This window comes from Bos indicus, chromosome 25 (assembly GCF_029378745.1).
Source record: "Bos indicus isolate NIAB-ARS_2022 breed Sahiwal x Tharparkar chromosome 25, NIAB-ARS_B.indTharparkar_mat_pri_1.0, whole genome shotgun sequence".
In the NCBI taxonomy this organism is placed as follows: domain Eukaryota; kingdom Metazoa; phylum Chordata; class Mammalia; order Artiodactyla; family Bovidae; genus Bos; species Bos indicus.
In genome coordinates, this window is record NC_091784.1 from 3,991,562 (window position 1) to 4,009,773 (window position 18,212).

Here is an 18,212-nt window from a genome sequence, read left to right on the forward strand (position 1 = left end):
AGGGCCAACCCTTCAGCGAGAGGCATTTGTGATCTTTCTGTGAATGTGGCTGGGATGTCAGTAAAGGTAAGCCTGAGACAGTTGGACCTCACTCCTTCCTGGGAATCTGGATCTCCATTCTCCTGGCTCAGGGTTTTGGAGTCCAAAACCAGTTCTCTAGTACCCATGCATTCAATCATTCATTCACTCATCCATCTGCTTACCCACTCATTCATCCATCCATCCATTTACTGACTCATCCACCCACCCATTCAGCCATCCATCCATCCATCCATCTACCCACCCCATGCTCACAAATATGTGTGATAAGCTGGGCATTGTGCCAGGCACGAAGGGTACCAGTTTGGCCCTTCTGCATTTCTCACATGAGCTCCTTCAGACTCCTGTTTTGCTTCAGGGCATCTGCCATCTGCTGGGTTCCCACTGGCCCGATGGAGTTCTTCTGCAGGCTGAAGGAGAAGGGTCCTTCGGTAAAGCTGGCCACAGGCAGTCCCAGACCAAGGACAGTCTGGTTCAAGTTTACCGCAGCATGGGGGAGGGGTCCTTGGATTGTTGCCAAAATGTTGCTAATTAGACTAATGGAGTTATGTGAAGAGTAAGAGGCTACCGGTGGGGGCTTCCCTGGTGGCCGAGTTGTAAAGAACCCTGCTGCCAATGCAGGGACGCGGGTGCGATCCCTGGATAGGGAAGATCCCCTGGAGAAGGGCATGACAACCCACTGCAGTATTCTTGCCTGGAGAATCCCATAGACAGAGGAGCCTGGCAGGCTACAGTCTATAGGTTCGCAAAAGAGTAACACACGACTTAGCAACTAAACAACAAAAAGAGGCAAGGGCAGCTGGGCCTTCCCTTGAGGGGTCAGAAAGCAGTGACCAGCGGACACTGTTAATATCCATCAACTTCCAAACTGGAGACTTTCTGAAGACTTCTACATACAAGTCCCACTGGCCCCTCACCTGACCAGCCTTCTCAACACTCAGCAGTCTGCCTCCATTCAGATCAACCGGCAGCCTTCCCCCCACCCTACAGTCCTCCTGAGGGCGGACCCTGGCTTAGGCTCCTCGTCTGCAGAAGCTACTTCCTCTTACACTAAATCTGGAGGAAGAAGACACTACAGGAGGACCCCTGTGTTCATCCTAGGACAGGCAGGCCAGGACCTCATCTGTATGAGGCTAACTACAATCCAAGCAAAATGGAACTTTCCTTGGTTCCAAAAGAGCAGGGGGAGGAAAAAACCCTCCCCTCCCATAGAGTATTTCCTTGAGGAAACTAGGGATTATAAATCCTTTCCCTGTCCCTTTGAGAGTATGTAAATCTTTTTAAGAGCTATTAATAGAAGTTAGCCTCTTGCCAGACTTACAGCCTAGGAATGTCTTTGGTAAGGGCCTCCGCGCCATCTCTTTGAACCCTGCACATCTAGGAAGGCAACACCTCCTCCAGCTGTAAGTGCCTGCTTGTCATAAAGCCAGGAGTTTTCATTTTCCTCGGCATGAAGGCAGGAGGCAGGCATAGACAGCTCCCCGTCCCGGACGACAGGCAAATTTAGGATAAACTAAGTATGACAAACGGTGCTCTTCCAGTTCTCTTGTTTGAGGACAAGCTGTGGTCTTTCTGGAAAACCCACATGTAAAGGGTTTTGTCTGCTCGGCTGCAGGAAAGGGTGAGATTCCTTTCTGTCTTTGCCATCCCACTGGCGGGTCACCTTGGATGCTCACTGCAGGCTAGCTGAGTGCTTACTCCAGTAACTAAGCTGTTTCGTACTTTTCTGCATTTGTGGAGAGGATTTCCCATCTTGGTGGGAGGCTCTGTTTGTAATTATTCCCCCAACACCTATTCTCCGGAAAAGCAGTGGACGTCAGGTTTTCCAGGGGCCGTGCAGATGGCTCAGAAAGCCTCCAGGCCTTGTCCCATCCACCCCTCTGTGCAGGAAACAGAGAGGCCCTTGGGGGAGGAGAAGAGAGGAGAGAAAACCGTTCTCTGCCAGCCAGCATGCCCACTCACTGCAGCACGGAGAGGGTCCGGTTGGTGGCCAATGCCTCAGCCATGCACCTGGCACCGTCGTCCCTGATCCTGTTGCTCTGGAGGCTGTGGAGGCAAGGAGAGGCATCACTGGTGGAGCCCAAGAGGGTGCCCGGCAGGCCCTCACCCCACACACCCAGGGAGTGGGGGAGCTGGCCCTTCCCACCGCTGCTCTGGCCTCAGGCTTTCCCTGGGTTCTCCAGGCACCTGCCTGCTGGCTGTGGACAAGGAGCCCCTGATCACTGGACCACAAGGTCATCGATAGTCTGAATTACAGCTGAAACATAGCAGCCAGGTGTTGGTGAGGACGTGGAAAACTTGGAGCTCTCATCCCAGTTGCTGGTAGGAACATTAGACGGTGTGGCCTCCGAGGAAAGCAGGCCGGGCCGTTTCCTCAAAAGGTTAAACACAGGGTCACCTGTGACCCAGCAGATCCCACTGCTATGTATCCACCTGGAAGACCTGAAAAAAAGGTCCTCAAGAGCTTGTACACAAATATGTACAGCACAATAGCCAATAGGTGGGAACAACCCGTGTCCAGCAACTGGCGAATGGATTAACAAATCGTGGTCCATGTAATAGAATATTATTCAGCCTTAAAATGGAATGAAATACACATGCTTCGACATAGATGAACCGTGAAAACATTCCACCGGGTGTAAGAAGATAGGCACAAAATTACTGTTTGATTCCGTTTACACAAAATCTTCAGACAGAAAGCAGATTGGTGGTTGCCAGGGGCTGAGGGGGGAGGGGGGCATGGGAAGTGACTGCTGATGGGTAGAGGGACTCCTTTTAGGGGGATGTAAATACTTAGGAACTAGATCGAGGTGTTGGTTGCATAACTGTGACTGTACTAAATGCCATTGAACTGTACACTCCAAAATGGTAAATTTTATGTGAATTTTGCCTCAGTAAAAAGAAGGAAATGAGCAAAACAAACCAACAGAACGCATCAACGCATTGTATCCATCAACTAAGGATGGATACAGCCACTGGCCCCTTAAAGGAGCCCAGCAAACCTCAGCAAACCATGGGGAGCATCTGAAAGATGGGATTTCAGTGTCTTGGAAGACACCTCAGGGGTCATCCTGATGTCATGGCCTTGGGGACCTCCCACTTATGGAGACAAGAACTTTTCCTCGTAGATTGTTTTGCCTGTCAGACCTCCTCGTACCTCTCTCCCTCTTCTCCTCCTTCCCCAGTTCAGACCCTGAACACAGGCGCAGTGAAGAGCTGCACTTAGGAACTCGCTCAGCACACAGGATGCCCTGGCATCCACTGGATGGGAGCCAGTATCTTGTGGCTGCTGTTGGGAATTACCTCCCGCTGCACGGGTGGCACCTGAGGAGATGGTTTTCTGAGCCACCTCCTGGGGGCAGAGGCAGCAAGCAGGTGACACGTACCTCAGAGAGGCCAGGGTGCGGTTAATCTTCAGAGCATCTGCCAGCGCCTTGGCCCCCTGAGGTCCGATGGAGTTACTGCGGAGACTGGCAGAGGAAGAGAAAAGACCAGTTATCCAGTTACCGGGGAGGGAAGGCAGGACAGAAGTTACTCAGATCTTTAAATCTGTGCTCCTTGAAGAGAAGGTGCCAGGGTTTGTGGTGTTAGTTGCTCAGTCGTGTCTGACTGTTTTGTGACTCCAGGGACTGCAGCCCACCAGGCTCCTCCATCCATGGGATTCTCCAGGCAAGAATACTGGAATGGGTTGTCATTCCCTTCTCCAGGGGATCTTCCTTACCCAGGGACTGAACATGGGTCTCCTGCACTGCAGGTGGATTCTTTACTGTCTGAGCCACCAGGAAAGCCCTGTTTGGTGGAACTGGGGCAGAGATCTTTGTTTAGGCAACTGAGGAAGGCATTCCCTATGATGGCCCCACACGAAGCAGGGAAGAAAGCAGGGTCTGATGGACTAGTGGGCTTGGGCTGAGTGTGGAGAGGAGATGATAACACCAGATTCAAGGCCAATATTCTGGTGCTTCTGTGAGCGAGCCCCAGCAGCTGAGGAGGAGCCAAGACTTGGCTGGCTCAGCTGTCATTCCAGCCCACCCTGGGGAGAGTGTTGCCTAGGGGGCTTCACACGACGGCTCACAGGCTCCCCCCATCCCAGTGGTGAGGGTCCTACTTACTCCAGAGTGGTCAGGCTTCTGTTGACAAGGAGGGATCTAGCCAGAGCTTTGGCCCCTTTGTTACTGATCTGATTCTCAGCCAAGCTGCCCGAAGAGAAGGAGAGGGTGCTTAATGAGGGTCTTTAACCTCATCACCTCTTCTGCAACTCCAGGCCTGTGATCCAAACCCGTCAGCCACCATAGCATCATCAGGGCCTGGACGCAGGGGGAGACCAGATGAGCCAGGCCCAGCAGATGGGCATGGTAGGGCCAGAGTGGGTGGACAGGCCCTCACATTAGCAGAGACCCCCATGTGTGCGTGCTCAGTCACTTCAGTCATGTCCTCCTCTTCGCAACCCTATGGACTGCAGCCCGCCAGGCTCCTCTGTCCATGGGATCCTCCAGGCAAGAATCCTGGAGTGGGCGGCCATGCCCTCCTCCTGGGGATCTTCCCGACCCAGGGATCGAACCTTTGTCTCATTTTGTGTCCTGCACCAGCAGGCAGGTTCTTTCCCACTAGTACCACCTGGGAAGCCCAGCAGAGGGCCCCAGGGAGAAGTCTGACCAGAATCGAGTGCAACAGCTTCTACACAAACAGTGCAGCAGAGAGGATGGGCAGTTACTGCAGACGACCACGTGGATTCCAGCCAGGGCTGTGCTGGAGAACCAACTCTCAGGAAAAAGCGAAATAACAAAAGCCCTGATTTGTTGCGTTGGCTAATTTCCATGGTGTCAATACTCCCACTGTGGCCAATTTCTAGCACTGTCAACATGTAAAAATTCCTGCTCATGACCTGGTGGCTGAACCTGTGGCTCCAGCACACCCGTGGCCCCTGTCCTTTCTCTAAAGCAAGAAAGCAAAATGGTTGAGCTATGAAGCTGACTTTAATAAAATGTACATCTCTATCTACCTTGAAAGGGTATACCCTGAACACACTGAAGAGTGGTCCAGGGGACCCCTGAACCCCTACTGTTTACCCTCTTCAGGCACAAAGGTCACACAGAGGTCCAAGGTCACACAGAGCTCACCACTCTGACCACTATCCTCAATGACTTACTTTGGGTCTGGACTCAATCTATATTTTTGTCTTTTCAGAAAAAGATGGTTTCAAAAGCTGGAAGCTTATGTGAGGCTTATGAAAATTTACACTCTGAGTCTTATTTTCTCTAAATTCACTTCCCTAGTTCTCCCAAAGCCAGCTGCTGGTCATCACATTGATTCAAATCAGGTGTTATTTGGACTTGGCTATGTTATTTATAGGAGAGATTTCATGAGCATATAGATCTGCTCTGCAGTTAGTATATAAACTGTCATTAATTAGAATAGTAAAGATGCGATGTTTAAATTGTTTTAATTAATATGAATTTTTAAATTTAAACGTTTGGATTTTTTTTTTTAAAGATGTAATCCTGAATACCATCTGAGGGCAAACTCTGAGAGGGATGTAGAGTGAATCGGGCCTGGCAGTACATCCACGCATACAGTATTGAGAAAACATATCTACGGTAGCATCTGACTCTTGCCATATCCTTTCTCTCTTCTTACAAGTGAGGTACCTGGGCCTCTGGAACTTTCTGGAATGGATGGAAACAAGCAGTCTGCACCTTGAGCCACACGCCCTGAAGATACCTCTCTTGGAAAGCATCGCAGGCCACTTGAGCAGAGAGGAGGATGTGAAAAGAGCCCCGGACCCTGAGAGACAGGCGAGCACCCTGTGTGGGGTCTCCTGGGTCTGTGTTACCTGATCCTCTGAATGTGACAGTCTTTCCCACTCAGCACGCTGCCCAGCAGCTCCATCACGGGGTCCTGGAACTGGTTGGTGTCCAGCCTGGTCAGGAGGAACAGCGGTAGTGAGTGGTCCTACTGCTGCCCGTGGGCAGGTGGGATGAGGTCCCTGGCACTGGAGTGGCCGCTAAGCTCAGACACCTAGGCTGAGACCCTCTGCCGCCCCCTCCTCTCCATCCCAGTGAAGCCCCTGCCGAGCGACTCAGAGATCTGTGCCAGGACACCTGCGTGCTCAGAATTCTCCCACCAGGCGACTTGGAAGGTTCAGTGGCATAAACCATGGGCTTCTGACCCTCAGGGCTGTCTTCCCTGCAGCCCCCACAGTGTGTGTGTCAGTCGGACACCAGCTGCCCTCCTTTAAGGATTGTAGAATGGCCCTGGTCCTCCAGCCTTCCCCTCCCTGCCACCGAAGTCCAGAGAGTGGGCAGAGGATGACAGGCTGAGGGTGGAGTGAATGGGCGTGGCCTCTGTCAGCACTGGGGTGCTATACGGGGTGTTGTGGGTCGAGTGGTTTACCCCTGTAAGATATACTGGTGTTTACAACCCCCCACCCCCGTGCCTCAGGAATGCAACCTTCTTTGGAAATAGAGTTGTTGCAGATAACGAGCGAGGATGAGGTCATAGTGGAGTGAGGTGGTCTGTAACCCAGCGTGGGGACCAGTGTCCCCAGTAGAGAGAGAGATCGATGAGAAGACAGACACGGAGGAGACAGCCGTGTGACCTCAGAGGCAGAGCCTGGGTCTGCAAGCCAAGGACTGCCGGCAGACACCGCAGGCTGGGAAGGCCAGGAATGACCCAAGGACTGTCCCTACAGGTTTCCCAGGGAGCACGGCCCTGCTGACGACGTCCTCTTAGACTCCAGTCTCCACAACCGGGAGAGAAGAGGTTTCTGTCGTTTGAAGCCGCCTGGGTTGTGGTCCTTGGTGACAGCAGCCCCAGGACGGGACACAGAGGGGCATGGGGGCGGGAGGAGCCCGCCCGGTCCTCACTGTACCCTCCTCCTGCACACCCTGCCCCTGCCCCTAGCGCCCACCTCAAGCTCCGGCAGTAGAGCAGCTGGGGCAGCAGGCTCTGGAGGACGCCGGGGCTGAGGCACAGGGGCAGGGGCGCCTCCCAGGCGCAGACGTCGGACACCTGCAGGAGGTAGGCCAGGGCGGCGCGGTGTGGGGGGCTGGTCAGCCTGGCCAGGCCCCCGCTGGCCACGGCCTCCTCCACGCTGCGGGCCAGCTCGGTGTGCTGCAGCTCGCGCAGGCAGTGAAGGACATTGATGGCCCGGGCGCAGACTGCCACGTCGGGGCGCAGACAGCCCTGCAGGAGCTCGGCCACCTGGGCCTGGTAGCCCTGGTGCTCGCCCTGGGTCAGCAGGGAGCCGGCCAGCAGTGCGTTGACCCTCGGGGACAAGAGGCCTGAGAGGAATCGCAGGAAGACGTCGAGCCGCCCATCCTCAGCCTGCATGGCCCGCTGGGCCGCACTCCGGAAGTGTGTGAGGAAGCCCAGCCGGGGCCAGGACACGCCACCCTCGGTGAAAAGGTCGAAGATGGCCCTCTTGGAGGCGCTGCAGTAGTACGCGGCCGCCAGGAACTCCTGCAGGGACAGGTGAGTGAAGCAGTAGGCGGCCGCGGAGGCCAGCGTCTCCTCCCGCTGCAGGAAGCGGCCGCACAGGGCCGTCTGTAGCAACACGAGGTCCACGCCCAGCACCTTCAGGTCGGGCTCGTAGAACACATACTTCTTCCTGACCAGCCCGTGGAAGGCCAGCCGGCCCAGCGTGCCCACCAGCTTGCGGCAGCCGTGGGCCAGCTGCTCGATGCGGGGGCTCGCCTTGGCCTTCTCCTGCCCCTCTCCGCCAAGGGCCATCCTGAAGTACCACGAGTAGAGCTCACACAAGGTCCTCGGGGGCCACAGCTCGGCGTCCGGGGGCCCTGGCCTCTTGCGGTGCAGGTGGCCCAGCGCTGCCCCCACTAGCCGGCAGAAGGCCGGGACGGTGCACATGAGATACAGGGTCCGGTCAGCCTGCACCTGGCTCAGGACCCAGCCCATGAGGACAGGGTCCTCGGGGAACATCTGCTCCAGACAGGTCTTGATCTCCTCCTCGCTGAAGCCCCGGATCTCGGTCATCCGGTCCACCAGGCCCCCTGGAATCTGGCCAGCAGCTCCGGGACGGGAGGTGATCCAGACAGACACTTCCGGGAAGAGGTTGCCCCGGATAATGTTGGTGATCAGGTGGTCCACCTGGATCTCCTTCTTGGGGTCCATGCAGGCCACAGTGTTGGAGAAGTCCAGGGGCGTCTTACACTCGTCTAGGCCATCCAGGACCAGGAGGGCTTTGCTCAGCACTGCTGACGCCAGGCCCGCCTCCCCAGCGTGCGGGAAGACGGAGCGGAGGAGTCTGTCTGCAGACAGCTTCTCATGGGTGTTGAGGTCCCGGAAGGTCAGGGGCAGTACTAGAGAGAAGTCCTTGCCCACCTGCCCTCGGGCCCAGAGGTGGACGAAGTTCCTCACAAGGGTGGTCTTGCCCACTCCGGCCACCCCGATGGTGATGGAGATGCGGGGGGGGATGGACACACGTGACAGGGGCAGGAAGAGCCTGTCCAGGGCGATGGTCTTGGCTGAGCACCAGCGCCCGCGCGTAGCCTCCACCTGCGTGAAGTCGTGCTCCCTCAGCTGCAGGTCCGTCAGACCCTCCACCATCAGGAGGCTGGTCAGCCTTGGGGAGGGGCTGCCCAGCTCGGGGCCGCCCCCAGTCCTGTTCAGCAGGGCCTCCCGGTGTTTCTGTATCTTCAAGTCTGCAGGACAGAGGCCATGGGGGAGGGTGGGAGAGGGGAGGGGGGAGGGGGAGGGGGAAAAGGCCTGGGGATCCCCATCCATGGGCCTACCATTGCCACGGGGCTTCAGCGGGCATTCTGGCGTCCTGTTGGGGGGCTGCGGGGCCTGGGGGCCCTGACCGCCTTTCCCGGCCAGCAGGTCCACCAGGGCTTTCACCTGCTCGGCTGGGGAGCTGGCGGTGTGGCCCTGGCCAGTCTCCCCACCCGGGCGCAATTCCTGCTTCCTCATGGAGTCGGGGACTGCGGCCAGGGGCTGTGGAGAGAGGCCTGGGTCTGCTGCCTCTGTCGTCCCGCCCAGTGGCCTGGGACAGGTGACCGAGCCTCAGGGCCCAGGTGGGATGAAGGTCCACTCTCTCCCTCCCCGGATGGCGGGCGGCTGGCCCTCGGTCTGGCCTCCAGGACGGGTTTGGGGGGGCATGGTTTGTTCCTGGGTGGCCACAGTGGGCCCTGCTGCCAGGAGCATCGCCAGGGGCAGGGAGCCCCGGGCTGGAATCTGAGCTTTGCCACTTACCGTCTGTGCGACACTGGACGGGCCGCCTGAGCTCTCTGTGCCGTGGTGTCCTCATTTGTAACCTGGAAACGGGGCTAATTAGGAACAGGTCCACCGGCGAGAAGGGAAGGGTGGAAGAGGCCCACGGAGAGAGGCTGCGTGCAGTACAGTTCCAGCCCCATGGCCTTCTGGAAACGGCAGAGCCACGGAGATAGTGAGCGGACAGTGGCCGGCAGGGCTCTGGGGAGGATGAACTGGTAGAGCGCAGAGGATTGCCGAGGCACGGAAGCGACTCTGTGATACTGCAACGGTGTGTATGTTTGTCCAAAGCCATAGAAGGAACAGCACCAGGGCTGATGCTGATGCCGGTTCTGGACTCTGGGTGATCGTGACGTGTCGGTGTGGGTGACCGATTGTAACCAACATGCCCCTCTGGCGGGGGAGGGTGCGTGTAGGCGGGGAGGGGGAAATCTCGGTCTTTCCCACTCCATTCTTTTATGAACCAAAAACTGCTCTAAAAACTAAAGTCTGCTAATTTAAAAAGAAAAGAAGAAAGGAGGAGACGAAAGGGAGGGGAGAACTGGTTCTCAGAGCAGCCACTCAGCTCCTTTTGTGTCCTGTGTCTCCGGGAAGCACAGGCTCCTCCTGAACCGCAGGCAGCGTGTTTTCTGCCGGGGACAGTGATGCGGGCACTGAGAGGCAAAGCCCTGCCCACCCACGTTCCCTTTCCTCCCTGGGGACTGGAGTGGGTCCCACGGCTAAAGCTGGCCGCCCCCGCGTGTCCTTCCCTCAACAAAGGCGGGCACTGGAGGACCCCCTCCTCACCTGCAGCGGGCAGGGTGTCCAGCCCTCGGCAGCCCCTCCAGCAGGGCCCCAGGCACTCAGCGGGCAGGGGTCAGCCATCCTTTGTCCATGGGTCTAGGAGAGAAAAAAGGACGTGAGGCTGGGCAGAGGCTACACCTGCTGCCTTGGGTGGCAGAGGCAGTGGTTGACCCACACCCTCCAGCCCTGGAGCTCTCTGGGTCCAGATAGGGTTCATTTAAGAGAGATCCACTGGCTATAGCCCCCAGGATCCAACACACTCCTCTACTTTGGATTTGATTGGGCTTCCCGGGCATTTTAACTTGGGATGGATCTTTCTACCTGGAAAATACTAAAAGAAGTTTGTGTGTGTTCAGTCACATCCAACTCTTTGTGACCCATGGGACTGGAGCCTGCCAGGCTCCTCGGTCCATGGGATTCTCCAGGCAAGAATACTGGAGTGGGTTGCCATTTCCTCCTTCGGGGGATCTTCCCAGCCCACAGATCAAATCCAAGTCTCCTGCATTGGCAGGTGGATTCTCTACCACTGAGCCACTTGGGAAGCGCAAAAGAATCTTGGCAATAAGTAAAAAGTATTTTCCAAGCATTCAGTTCATGGTGACACTGAAGAGTTAGTGCAGCCAACTTGAGGTAGATAGTGTCCAACTGGGCTGAACTACTTTGGGACTTCAGAAATAGGCCAGGGCAAGGCAATGGCACCCCACTCCAGTACTCTTGCCTGGAAAATCCCATGGACAGAGGAGCCTGGTAGGCTGCAGTCCATGGGGTCGCTAAGAGTTGGACACGACTGAGCGACTTCACTTTCACTTTTCACTTTCATGCATTGGAGAAGGAAATGGCAACCCACTCCAGTGTTCTTGCCTGGAGAATCCCAGGGACAGAGGAGCCTGGTGGGCTGCTGTCTATGGGGTCACACAGAGTTGGACACGACTAAAGCGACTTAGCAGCAAGGCCACGCTCCCTCTACTTCTCCAGGTCCCTTCTGGCTCTTTTATTTCATTTTTCTAAATGTTAATACCAAGGGGAAAAGAAACTGGCTAGGATACTGGTTTAAGCTGTATTAACGTGCATGGATTAATGGAGCTATTATTGAGGTTTTCCTTTAGATCCTTTGCTAAACTATAGTTTTTCTTATCTAGATCTTGCCAGTTTCTTCTTTGTGTCTAAGTATTTTTAAATAATTCTTGTTGTTGTTATGAATTTTGTTGGTGTCAAAGAAGACAATTACTTGTTGTGTATTTTAATCTCATTATCCCATCCAGGTGTTAAGTATTCCCAGGAGTTTTCATCATTTCTCAGTTAACTCTCTTTAGGCTTTTGAGGGGCTTCCCTGGTGGCTCAGGGGTAAAGAATCCGCCTGCCAATGCAGGAAACATGGGTTCCATCCGTGACCTGGGAGGATCCCACGTGCCGAGGAGCCACTAAGCCCGTGTGCCCATAGCTGTTGAGCTGTGCTCCAGAGCCTCTCAGACCTTGCCTCCTGACCCTTTTGTGAGTTACAACTACTGGACGCTTGTGCTGTAACTACTAAAGCCTGTGAGCCCTAAGAGCCCCTGCTCTGCAACAAGAGAAGCCACCGCATGAGAAGCCACAACTGGAGAGCCGCCTTTCTCGAGGCAACTGGAGAAAAGCCCAGGCAGCAACAAAGACCCAGCACAGCCAAAAATAATGAATTATAAACCAGAAAAAAAAAAACAACAAAAAACCCTCTCTTCAGGCTTTTGAATGACTGCAATACAATAATTTCATCTCTTCTCTAAAAACCTAACTGTGATTTTGAACACTTTCTTTGCATGGCCAGACCTCACTGTTGCTGCCAGCAGTGTTGAAGGACAGCATCCTTGTCCGAATCCTGACTCTCCCAGGAGGAGTTCTAGCCCAAACTGTTAGACCTGATGTTTTTGACTGGTTTCTTTTATTTCTTTTTAACTAAAAGTTTTTATTTATTTTTAAACTTCTTGGCCACACCGAGTCGCGTGCGAGATCTTAGTGCCCCGACTAGGGATGGAACCCGTGCAGCGGAATCTTAACTGCTGGACTGCCGAGGAAGTCCCTATGACCAGTTTCTAATTAGTTCTCCTCTTGGGAAAAGATTCCTTCAACTCCTCATTTCTTCTTGCCATTCAGGTTAACACTGTATAATACTTGTTGAAGGTTTACTGTGTTCCTGACCTTCTGTTAAGCACTGGATTCACATCATTTCCTTATGTTCTGTAACAATTCTCATTACCATTGTTTCTCCCATTTTATAGAGGAGAACATAGAGGTTCAGAGAGGTTCAACGATTTTGCCCAGAGATGCATGACCAGGAAGCAGTTGAATTGGACTAAAAACCATGGTTTTACTGACAATAAGATTTGTGCTGTATAATCTACCTGCCTCATAAGGTATGTTTCCACATTTTATAAAACTTTTAGGCTTGTCTGCTAAATGAGCAAATGACTGTTTAGCGGCATTGATCTAATTGCACGATTTATTATCCTTCCTGGAGAAGGCAATGGCACCCCACTCCAGTACTCTTGCCTGGAAAATCCCATGGATGGAGGAGCCTGGTAGGCTGCAGCCCATGGTGTCTCTAAGAGTCGGACACGACTGAGCGACTTCACTTTCACTTTTCACTTTCATGCATTGGAGAAGGAAATGGCAACCCACTCCAGTGTTCTTGCCTGGAGAATCCCATGGACAGAGGAGCCTGGTGGGCTGCCGTCTATGGGGTCACACAGAGTTGGACATGACTGAAGCAACTTAGCAGCAGCAGCAGCAGCAGCATTATCCTTCCAGTCATTCATCCAGCCACCAGATGTTCACTGGGGGCCTGATGTGTGCTGAAGGCACTGTCGATGTAACGGTGAACAATTGGACCAAGTCCTTACCTTTTGAGTGTGGTGGGGGTGGAGGATAATGGCACAAGAAGAAAACGGCAGTTAGTGCCTGAATAAAATAAACCGTGCGCATGATGGAGAGGGTCAGGGTCCCGGGGGAGGGCAGAGGGGATCCCGGTGGCCAGGGAATGCCTCTGTGAAAGAGCTACACGTGAGCAGAGATCTGAAAGTTGGGAGAGAGTCATGCAGAGAACCAGGAGACTAGCAGGCAGGACAAGACCCGAGTGGACTTCCCTGCCGGTTGCCAGAGCACAGTCGGCGATCGAGTGGGCTCACCATGGGGTTAGGAGGCAAGGTCAGAGGGGCTCGAGCCCTGGTCCTCAGGAGCGTGGACATATCTCAGTGTGTGTGAAGTCACGGGAGGGAGTGCCGTGACTTATCTTGCCTTTAAACTGTGAGCTGCTCTTGTGGATTTCCTAACTTCAAACCAAACTTGCAGTCTTTTTTTTTTTTGGTTGCTTTGGGTCTTTGTTGTGGCAAGAACTTGCATTCTTTTTTTATTTAGATTTCCATGATTTTTTTTTCCAGACTGTAAACTTTTCATTTTATATCGGGGTATAGCCGATTAACAATGTTGTGGAAGTTTCACCTGAAAAGCAAAGGGACTCAGCCGTCCATATACATGTATCCATTCTCCCCCAAACCCCGCTCCCATCCAGGCTGGCACATAACACTGAGCAGAGTTCCCTGTGCTGTATAGTAGGTCCTTGTTGGTTATCCATTGTGAATATGGTGGTGCGTACATGTCCATCTCAAACTCCTTAACTATCCCTTCCCACTTTCTCTCCAACAGAACTTGCATTCTTGAATATAATCTTCCATTATTATTAAGCTATGTATATAGCAGGGTGGGATAGCACAAAAATAGAATCATAAGTCAATAAAACATAATATAGGATCCAGGAACAAATATATATTTATATTATTTACATAGGAAGGGATTTGGTAATGTGACAGAAATAACATTTCAAGTCAATGAATTTGGTCAGCCCATGAAAAAACATTTTTTTGAATTGTACGTCACATGAAACACAAAATTTCTCCTTAAGGTTTGAAGGACAGTTTTGCTGGTTTTAGGACTCTTGGTTGATAGTTCCTCTCTTTGAGCACTTTGAACATGTCAGCCTACTCTTTTCTGGTCTCCAAAGTTTCTGGTGAGAAGTCCGCTGATAATCTTATTGAGGATCCCTTGTATGTGATGATTTGCTTCTCTCTTGCTGATTTCAAGATTCTTTTTGTTTTTTGAAAGTTTGATTATTATGTGTCTTGATGTGGGTCTCTGAATTAATCTGACTTGGAGTTTGTTGAACTTCCTGTATGTTTTACAGTGTATTTCTATGTGGGAAAAAAATCAGTGTGCAAAGGAGAATTATGATAAGATACTTAAAAAAAAATAAGATATCATTTTTGTCTGGCTAGAGGATAGCTGGAAATATATGACAGAGGGATTAAGGAAGTGCTTCTTATTTTGTGAATTTCAACTGCTTGCTTCTGCTGCTGCTGCTGCTAAGTCGCTTCAGTCGTGTCCCGAATCTGTGCGACCCCAGAGATGGCAGCCCATCAGACTTCCCCGCCCCTGGGATTCTCCAGGCAAGAACACTGGAGTGGGTTGCCATTTCCTTCTCCAATGCATAAAAGTGAAAGATTTTGCTAACTGATATGTACTGCTCTCCCCTCATTTAAAAATATCATTTATAGAATTATAAAAGGCAAACACTAAAATCACATAAGTAACATAAAAGTAAGTAAAATATAAACCTGACTTCCACTCCTCAGGGGTAACCTATCCTAGTTGATGGTTGCTTTTTTTTTTTTTTAATAAAGTAGGTGCTAGTGCAATAGGGCAAATGAAAGAAAGAAAAGACATCAAGATTAGAAAAGGAAAAGATAAATGTATGTGATCACTATTCATAGTTGACATGATTATATATATTGAAAATCCAAAGGAATCTACAATAGAATTGTTAGAACAAATATATGAACTTCAGGTTTCGGGACACAAGATCAATACATGAAAGGGATCAGTTATATTTCTACTTACTAAGTAACACTCAAATCAAAAGTAAAAATTCGAAATGCCATAAAAATATCCAATATATAAGAATAAATCTAGCAAAAAATTTTCATGACCTCTACACTGAAAACTATAAAACAAGTAAGAAGACCTAAAATTAGGGATTTGCTATGTTCATAGATTGAAAGACTTAATATTATTAAGATGTCTGTCTTTCCCAAATAGATTAATAGATTGACATCTCCATCAGAATCCCAGCAGGCTTTTTGGAGAGGGGGAAGAGAGGCAAACTGATTGTAAAACATAAACAGAAAACCTTGAAATAGACAAAATCATTTCGAAGAAGAACAAAGCCTGAGGACTCACAGTACACAGTATCAAGACTTCATGTAGGGACTTCCCTGGTGATCCAGTAGCTAAGAATCCACCTGCCAATGCAGGGGAAATGGGTTCCATCTCTGGTCTGGTAAGATCCCACATACCACTGGGAGATAAACCCATGTACCACAAGTACTGAGCCCTCAAGCCAGGAGAAGCCAGCAGTGAGAAGCCCAGCCACCACAACTGGAGAGTAGCCCCCATTCGTTGCAACTAGAGAAAGCCTGCACACAGCAACAAAGACCCAGTACAGTCAAATAATTTTTTAAGAAACTTCTCTTTAAAAAAAAGCACAAAACCTAGTGTAGAGCTATAGATATTGGTACAAGGGCAGACAAATAGACCGTGCAGTAGAATAGAGGGTCTAGAAACCGACCCACATATATACGATCGCTTGGTCATATATGATCACTGGGTTTATAACGGGGCTCCACTGCCGTGCAGTGGGGAAAGGGTGGTCTTTGCATTAAACTGTGTTGGCTAATGGGATGTTCATGTGGGAAAAAGGAACCATGACCCCTACCTCACACTATACACAAAACATTAATTTAAGCTGGATCAGAGATCTAAGTGTGAATGCTGACATAGTCAAGCCTTAGAAAAAACACGGGAGAACATCTTTATGAACTTGGCCTAGGTAAAGATTAAACAGATCATAAGATGCACTAAGCATGAAAGAAAAGAGCAGTGTTTTGGGATTCAGGAATCTCTGAATGAAATAAAATCAGGAATATCTGTTTGTTAGAAGACATAATTAAAAGGGCGAGAAAGCAAACCTCTGACTTGGACACGACATCCCAAACACATTAATTAATCAGTAAGAAACAAAAATCCAACAATAAAATGAGCCGAAAACTTGAAGAATGTCACAGAAGAGAATATCAGAAGTCATTAGAGAAATGCAACTTAAGATCACTCTGGACAAATATTTGGTAGTAATAAGGTTATATTTCTGTGACCCAGTAATTTCCCCCTGAGGTATAAACCCAAGAGAAATTAATGATTATGTCCACCAAACCACAGATCAGAACATTTATAGCAGCTTTGTCCATAAAGTCCCCAAAAATGGAAACAACCAATGTCCACCAACAAAAGGATGAGATTTTTTTGAACGTTCATATAATGAAATCCTACATAATAAAGAAAAAGAATAAGCTACTGATATCCTCAACAACATGGCTGACTCGCACAGACACTGTGAGAGAAAGAAATCTGATGCAAGAGAGACAGCCTCTGTGATTCCATTTGCAGGGGGTTTAAAATCAGGCCAGACTGATCTGAAAAGATAGAAGTGAACATGTGCTCACCCTTGGAGGTGGTTCTGACTGGACAGGGGTGTGAGGGAGCCGTCAAAGTTGCTGGATACCTCTACCTATTAATTTGGGCAGAGTACACACAGGTGTACACATATGTAAAACTCCACTGAGCTCACTTTGTGCGTGCATGCTTAAGTTGCGTCAGTCGTGAACTCTGTGTGACCTGATGGGCTGTAGCCTGCAAGGCCCCGCTGTCCGTGGGATTCTCCAGGCAAGAATACTGGAGTGGGTTGCCACGCCCTCCTGCAGGGGTTCTTCCCCGACGCAGGGATCGAGCCAGTGTCTTTTATATCTCCTGCATCGGCAGGTGGGTTCTTCACCACTAGCGCCACGTGGGAAGCCCCAAGCGCGCTTTACTGGCTAAGTTATACCTCAATTTAGAGACGGCTATGCTAGCAGCTGTCTAAAAGTTCAAATGTACGCAAACCAAAACAAAGAATTGCTCCTGCCGCCTCTTCTTACACGAGCTGGGACACCCAGGCCTGCGTCCTGCTCTCGGTGTGATGTCAGGGTGTGGCCCAGGTTGGACACAGCCCCCTGCACTGGATGTCCAGGTGCGCTCACCGGGTAACTGACGGCCTTGGGGGGTACTGGGTGGTGGCCAGGAGCACGCAGGACCATGTGGAAGAAGGGCCAGGCTTACTGCCTCTAGAACATTGTCTGGAGCACTGTATATTTTTTTAATTTAAAATTTTTATTGTGGTAAAGTGTACCCTGGTGGCTCAGTGGTAAGGAATCTGTTTGCAATGCAGGAGACCGTCTACAGTGCTGGAGACCCTGGTTCGGTTCCTGCGTCAGGAAGATCCCCTGGAGAAGGAAATGGCAACCCACTCCGATATCCTTTCCTGGGAAATCCCATGTACAGAGAAGCCTGGGGTCCCAAAGAGTCAGACATGACTTAATGACTAAACCACCACCACCAAAATGTATATAACATAAAATTTACTATTTTAACCATTTTTAAGCATTCTATTCAGTGGCATTGGGTACATTTACAGTGTTGTGAAACATCACTATCATCCACCTCTAGAACTTTTTCATCTTCCCAATGGAGACTCTGGCTCCCATCCCTCTTTCCCCAGTCCCTGGTCACCACCAGGCTACCTTCTGTTCCTGTATATCTGATGACTCTGGGTTCCTCATGTAAGTGGGATCACGCAGTATATTTGGCCCCTTTCACTGAGCATAATGTTTTCCAGGCTCATCCATGTTGTAATGTGTGTTAGAATGTCTTTCCTTTTTAAGGCTGTATCATATTCCATTTTATGGATGGACCACATTTGGTTCAGGCCTCCACCCATAGGCAGACACTGGTTGTTTCCAGTTTTTGGCTCTTGTGAGCGATGCTGCTGTGAACAAGGGAGGGCAGATTAGCAGTTCAAGGTCCTGCTTTCAGCTCTTCCGTGTGTCCACCCAGAAGTGGGGTGGCTGGATTACATGGCCATTCTCTGCAGCACTGTTTTAGAAAAGCCACTGCTTAGTCCGGCCACACAGAGACTTCACTGGTTTAGTGTAGGGCCCCTACGTGGACGTGTGGTAAAGCTGCTTGGATGATTCTAATGAGCAGCCAGAATG

The 18,212-nt window shown here is 51.0% G+C and overlaps 1 protein-coding gene across 4 annotated transcripts in view; it reads right to left on the reverse strand.

Annotated features, from left to right (window-relative positions):
- The window catches only part of NLRC3 (NLR family CARD domain containing 3), a 28,260-nt gene that overhangs the window by 8,158 nt on the left and 1,890 nt on the right, over positions 1 to 18,212 (reverse strand). For 2 of the 4 annotated variants that reach the window (XR_011563994.1, XM_019988330.2), the window contains exons 2-10: positions 10,051 to 10,143; positions 9,247 to 9,308; positions 8,787 to 8,988; positions 6,947 to 8,696; positions 5,870 to 5,956; positions 4,149 to 4,232; positions 3,426 to 3,509; positions 2,002 to 2,085; positions 366 to 449 (exon numbers count right to left, since the gene is read on the reverse strand). Coding sequence is in view for 3 of the 4 variants with exons in the window: in XM_019988330.2 (XP_019843889.2) it covers positions 366 to 449; positions 2,002 to 2,085; positions 3,426 to 3,509; positions 4,149 to 4,232; positions 5,870 to 5,956; positions 6,947 to 8,696; positions 8,787 to 8,964 (2,351 nt within the window). In the remaining variant the exon portion in view is untranslated. The remainder of the gene's footprint in view (positions 1 to 365; positions 450 to 2,001; positions 2,086 to 3,425; positions 3,510 to 4,148; positions 4,233 to 5,869; positions 5,957 to 6,946; positions 8,697 to 8,786; positions 8,989 to 9,246; positions 9,309 to 10,050; positions 10,144 to 18,212) is intronic. The other 2 variants (XM_070779534.1, XM_019988331.2) reach the window with 2 other exon arrangements.